This window comes from Felis catus, chromosome A2 (assembly GCF_018350175.1).
Source record: "Felis catus isolate Fca126 chromosome A2, F.catus_Fca126_mat1.0, whole genome shotgun sequence".
Classification (NCBI taxonomy): domain Eukaryota; kingdom Metazoa; phylum Chordata; class Mammalia; order Carnivora; family Felidae; genus Felis; species Felis catus.
The window spans coordinates 7032336-7039014 of NC_058369.1; the positions used below are offsets into that span (position 1 = coordinate 7032336).

Here is a 6679-nt window from a genome sequence, read left to right on the forward strand (position 1 = left end):
AGAACATCAGAGGAACAATTTATTTAATGAGGAGTGATGAGGAATCATCCCCCAGGGACTTGAGAAACCATAAATACTTCCCTAGCACCCTCACCCACAGTGCAGTGACGCCTGACCAGGAGGAGACCACACCTTGCCTCTCTCACAGACATGATTTGGTGACAGGTTCCATCTCCCCGTCATTCTCTGGTAGAGTCTATCTTCAGCATCCAACAGAGGAGAAAGACGTTGCACAAGTATTTCTTTATGCAATGCCAGCCAATTGAGTCACACTGTCCTAGTGAGTACTAGGTATGAAAGGAGGGTAAAAATGGGATAGGGGAAGGAGGTAACAGGGTTGATGATGACTCATGGCCCTTTTTATTTTTAACTTCTGGAATTTATCTCTCTGATTATTTATGTCTTTTTACATTCCATTGCTGCTATTTCTGTCACCTCCAGCTCTAAGGTGCCCTCATTCTGGAAACTAGTGACTTTCTCAGTGTCACTGGCATTGACACTCCCTCAAATGGACTCTTAACAGTTTCTAACGCACCTGCTTGCACCTTCCTTGTTCTCCTCTAGTGCAGTTCTCAAAGTGGGGTTCCTGGAGCAGCAGTGGTATCTTCTGGGAGCTTGTTAGAAATGCATATTCCCAGGCCCTGCCCAAGACCTGCTGACAGAAACTCTAGGGGGAGACCCAGAAATCTGCTTTAGTAAGTCCTTCAGGTGATTCTAATGCATGCAGTAATTGGAGAATCTCCACTCCAGCAAGGTATCTCCTTCTCCACCCCACCGCCATCATGGGGTTTCTCCCAGGCTGCATACACTCTGTGATTCATGGAGTAGGTACTGAATGCCCACTCTGGGCCAGGTGTTATCTGTGTCGTCATTGTGACTGTGAATAGATCTGTCTCTTATTTTTCTTAATGATGGTTTACAGGTACATAAGAAGCTAATGACACTGATTAATTCTAATTGTGTTTAAGTTGACTTTCCTTGGTGTTCTAAGCAGACAATCACATCGGCAGCTGATAGTAACCAGATTTGATTTTGATTTCCTAATATTATATTTTATTCACTCTTCTGTCTTATGGCATTTCTTTTGAATTATTGAATTATTGAATAATTATTGAATTATTGAATTATTTCTTCTGAACATTTAAACAATGTTAGATCATTATAACAGGAGGCATAATTTCATTTTCCCCTTTTTTTTGTTTCCTTATTTGGGGTTTAATAATGCATCTTGGATTAACACTTGCTTTAACAGCTATTCTTGGGGTTCCTGGGAGGCTCTTGATTTCGGCTCAGGTCATGATCTCATGGTTTGTGAGATCGAGCCCTGTTGCTGTACTGACAGCAAGGAGCCTGCTTGGAAGTTTCTTGGGATTCTCTCTCTCTCTCTCCCTCTCTCTCTCTCTCTCTCTCAAAATAAATTAAAAAAAAATTAACATAGCTATTCTTTATCACCTTTCAGCAGTATCCTTCTATGCCATGTGACTAAAATTTTACTTTGTTCCCTTCCCATCAGTAACGGTTAGATTTTATTAAATGTATTTTGATTTGTTTTGAAGCTATAATTATTTTCTGAGTTATCTAATTCATGCTTCATCTTACTCCTTTTTCAGTTTGTTGCTTCTATAGTCAGTGTGAGATTAGCCTATAGATTTCTTGTTTGTATTACATATGACCATTTTTTGTTTCAACTTTTATCCTACCTCCATACTCTTTGAGTACAAAGCACTGGGGATATGAGGAAAAGCAAATTTTTATTTTTTTTTAACGTTTTATTTATTTCTGAGACAGAAAGAGACAGAGCATGAATGGGAGAGGGTCAGAGAGAGGGAGACACAGAATCCAAAACAGGCTCCAGGCTCTGAGCTGTCAGCACAGAGCCCAACGCGGAGCTTGAACTAACAGACCGCGAGACCATGACCTGAGCCGAAGTCGGCCGCTTAACCAACTGAACCACCCAGGCGCCCCGAAAAGCAAATTTTATAACATGTGATCTGAACTTGTGTGATTTAAAATTCGGTGGTGAGAGGGACAGATATTAATCAAATAGTTCCATAAGTAAATGCAAATATATATAGCTATGATCTGTGCAGTGAAGCAAAATGCAGGATGCTATAAAGGTGTGGATTAGGGGACTGTGCCTGGTGGTCAGGGAAGGTTCAGGGAAGGCTCCTCTGAGGAAGTGATGACTCATCCGAGAAATAAGGATAGGAATGATCACGGGAAGACAAAGGCCCCAGCAGAGAGGGCAGTACTTACACAGGCTTACATGTACTTACATGGCTGGGGGACGAATCACAGCATTTTTTAGAATTCCCAAGAAGGCAAAAGTGTTGGTTCTGCAGGAGTGAAAGGCCAGTGTGGTGCTTAATAAAACTGGGAATTCGGAAGGAACCAGCATATGCAGGCATGCCTGGAAAAGAAAGAAGATCTCAGACCAGCCTCCCTTGTGGGCACAGAGGCAGACATCCTCAGATGAAAGCACCTTCCAGAGAAGATTTGTGTTTGCTTCTGCCTGAGACCCAGAATACAATTCACTCAGGACCACTTCAGACGGATCCCTCTGACTGAAGTTTCTAGGGGAGGGTGAAGTGTAGTGTTAGAAGTCTGACTCTTTCCTGACAGCACCTTATGGATGGATTCTCTTCCTTTTTTTTTTTTTCACTCGGCATTGTGTGAAAATGCTACTTTTTAACTTTTAATTGTGACCTCCTTTCAGATTTACAGAAAAGTCGACAGAACAATATAAATAGCTCCTATGTATATCCTTTACCAGATCCCCCCAAAGTTAAATTTTGCTATCTTTACTTTTTTCTTCGTCCACTTTTCTCTCTGCCTTTGTCTTCGTGTGTGCGTGTGTCTTCAGAGCCATTTGTGAGAAAGGTGCACCACAAATGTGGTACCTCTTTACCACTACTCTTTGGTTATTTCCTAAAGTCAAAGATATTTTCTTCACATAGCCACGGCACAATGATCAAAATCAAGATAGTTGCATTAATCTAATGCTACTCTCACATTTACAGAATGTTGACAGTTACAACTTTTGATGGTTATCCTAAGAGTGTCATCTGTAGCAAAAGAAAATCCAAGACCATGCATTTCATTCGGTTGTCATGTCGCTCCCTTTCTTTTTAAGTTTATTTATTTATTTCGAGAGAGGAGAGGGACAGAGAGAGAGGGAGAGAGAGAGAATCCCAAGCAGGCCCCACACTGGAGCCCAACTTGGGGTTTGAACTCACAAACCATGAGATCATGACCTAAGCAGAAATCAAGAGTCAGATGCTTAACCTACTGAGCTGTTGACATGTCTCTTAAACTTCCTTTAATCAGGAACTGTTCCTAGACTCTCTTTGTATTTGATGACACTGGCATTTTTGAAGGGCACAGGTCAGAAACTGTGTAGAATGTCTCTCAATTTGGGTTTGTCTGATGCTTCCTAGTCGTTAGATTGAAGTCCTGCATCTTTGGGAGGAATCCCACAGAAGTAACGTTGGGTCCTTTCCGGTACCTCCTACCAGGAGGTATGTGATGTTGCTGTGTCCTATTTTGAAGCTCCGTGACCATATGACAGGACTATTATAAAATGGATGCTTATGGGGCGCCTGGCTGGCTCAGCTGGCAGAGCACATGAGTCTTGATCTCAGGGTTGCAAATTGGAGCCTCATGTTAGGCATAGAGATTACTTAAAAAGTAATAAAATATTTAAAAAGAAATCATTTTAAAAAATAAAATAGATTGGATGTTTGAGGAGCCTAGGTGGCTCAGTCGGTTGAGTGTCTGACTTCAGCTCAGGTCATGATCTCATGGTTCCTGAGTTCGAGCCCCACATCGGGCTCTGTGCTGACAGCTCAGAGCCTGGAGCCTGCTTCGGATTCTGTGTCTCCCTCTCTCTCTGCCACTCCTCCACTCACGTTCTGTCTTTCTCTGTCTCTCAAAAATAGATAAACATTTAAAAAATTTAAAAAAAAAGAATGGATGCTCAAGATAGGTGATTGGGAATTCTAGACCCTATTCTGTAGGATTCCATTTTGGTTGTGTTATAAAATGGATTTTTTTTTTAATATAGTTGGCACACATAATATGGATTTTTAAAGGCTTTTTTTAAGGTTTTTATTTAAATTCCAGTTAGTTAACATACAGTGTAATATTAGTTTCAGTGAAAGAATTTACTAATTTAACACTTACATACAATACCTGATGCTCATCACAAGTGGGTGCCTTAATCCCCATCATCACCCATTCCCGCCCCTCACCTCCCTTCTGGCAACCCTCAGTTTGTTCTCTATAGTTAAGAGTCTGTTTCTTGGTTTGTCTCTCTCTCTTTTTTCCCCTTTGCTTGTTTGTTTTGTTTCTTAAATTCCACATATGAGTGAAATCATATGGTATTTGTCTTTCTCTGACTGACTTATGTCGCTTAAGAAGGGTGGTTGCCATAAGAAACTCCATGTTTTTGGGTTTCACTTATAAGTGAATGGAGACCCATTTAGACAGAATGACTGACTTCATAAATGACTTGAGCGAAAGCCATGGTCAACATTTTTATTGCATGGAGGGTGCTGGTTTGCTACTAATCGACGTTGCTCTTGTGTCTTCCTTCATAGATATATCAGGTACATGGAAGCAGGAAACCAAACAGGAATTTTAGAGTTCATCCTCCTTGGGTTCTCTGAGGATCCAGAACTGCAGCCCTTCATATCTGGGCTGTTCCTGTCCATGTTCCTGATCACTGTGCTCGGGAACCTGCTCATCATCCTGGCCATCTGCTCTGACCCCCACCTCCACACACCCATGTACTTCTTCCTCTCCAACTTGTCCTTGGTCGACATCAGTTTCAGCTCCACCATCGTGCCCAGGATGCTGGTGAGCATCCACACAGAGAACAAAGCCATCTCTTATATGGACTGCCTCACTCAGGTCTATTTTTCCATGTTTTTTCCTATCCTGGACACTCTCCTCCTGACCGTGATGGCCTATGACCGGTTTGTGGCCATCTGCCACCCCCTGCACTACATGGTCATCATGAACCCACCCCTCTGTGGCCTGCTGGTTTTTGTTACCTGGTTTATCGGTGTCATGACCTCCCTTCTTCATATCTTTCTGATGATGCATCTGAGATTCTGTGGAGATCTCAAAATTCCACATTTCTTCTGTGAACTGACACAGATCCTCAAGTTGGCCTGCTCTGACACCTTCCTGAACAGCACATTGATATACTTTATGACTGGTGTGCTAGGTGTTTTTCCCCTTGTCGGGATCCTTTTCTCCTACTCACGAATTGCTTCATCCATAAGGAAGATGTCTTCAGCTGGGGGAAGGCAAAAAGCATTCTCCACCTGTGGGTCTCACCTCTCAGTGGTTTCTTTATTTTATGGGACAGGTGTTGGAGTTTACTTCACTTCTGCAGTGACTCACTCCCCCAAGAAAGTCTCAGTGGCCTCGGTGATGTACACCGTGGTCACTCCTATGCTGAACCCCTTCATCTACAGCCTGAGGAACAAGGATGTGAAGGGGGCGCTGAGAAGGCTTTTCAGTAGAGTGGCTTCTTGTCTGTGACGGATCTGCTGGCCCCAAAACTACGAAATTTTATGGATCCTAAGAGCAAAAACTTTTATTCTGGAGTTTACTCTTGAATCTTACACACCTTTCACCCAATTCTGAAGGATCAATGACTTATCTCTCCTAGTTTTTACAAATTTTTAAACAACCAATTTCCTCATAATTTATGTGATGATATTTCTGCCCCATCTGTTGTCCCAAAGTTATGTCCTCCACTTTCTTTCTTACTTCCTCACTGGTGAGTTCTAACCTGGATTTGGAGCGTTAACTTCAGCCTTGTTGTCTGAAATGTTGATGGAGAGTGCAGTTGTTCATATTAACTTATTTCTATGTGTTTTGTTGTGGGTTTGTGTTGTTCATGTGCATGTATTACCAACAGTGTTCTGGAGTTTTTTTTTTAACTGGATAAAATATGATTTTAAAACATAATAAAATAAAGTCAATGTTTTAGTGCTTATTATATGGTAAACCTATGTTAGCTGCTCTCTATTTTCTTAAGTATCTTCCTCAATGGCAATGATTACTGTCTCCATTAAAAAAAATTTTTTTTAGTGTTTATTTTTGAGAGAGACGAAGACAGAATGCGAGTAGGTCAGGGGCAGAGAGAGAGGGAGACACAGAATCTGAAGCAGGCTCCAGGCTCTGAGCTGTCAGCACTGAACCCAGCCTGGGACTCAAACTCATGAATGGCGAGATCTGGACCTGAGCTGAAGTCGGATGCTCAACCGACTGAAGCCACCCAGGCACCCCACTGTCTCCAGTTTAGAGGTAAGGAAATTTGAGACTCTAAAGAGCCCAAAGCAACAGAGGGACCAAGTGGCAAAACCAGGATTCAAATCCAGAACTCGGACCCTGAACCCATATTCTTACCTAACAGGCTGCACAGCTTTTCACATGGATTTCAATGTGTACATCTGAATGGTGGATTTTATTGCTTGGTGGACAATATTTCTGGTTATTCTCTCCTTTCGGATATCTAAGAGAATAGTATTTTCTTTCTCCCTTGAAATTAAAGCTGGTAATATGTTTTCACGTGTCTAATAAAATGTGAGTGGAAGTGTGATGTGTCCCTTCTCCGTTAAAACAAAGTAAGAGCTGGCACATTATTCTTTGTACTCCCTCTTCC

General features: G+C 41.9%; 1 protein-coding gene across 1 annotated transcript; it reads left to right on the forward strand.

Moving 5' to 3' along the window:
- The first annotated feature begins 4350 nt into the window (after positions 1-4350).
- Positions 4351-6150, forward strand: LOC101098931 (olfactory receptor 7D2). The gene has a single exon (XM_003981815.4). It carries the CDS (start codon positions 4612-4614, stop codon positions 5548-5550), a length of 939 nt encoding a protein of 312 aa, XP_003981864.1. The 5' UTR covers positions 4351-4611; the 3' UTR covers positions 5551-6150.
- Positions 6151-6679: the final 529 nt, after the last annotated feature.

Excerpts from the sequence above, each read along its gene's own strand:
- LOC101098931 (XM_003981815.4), top strand. The coding sequence starts at position 4,612 with ATGGAAGCAGGAAACCAAACAGGAATTTTAGAGTTCATCCTCCTTGGG.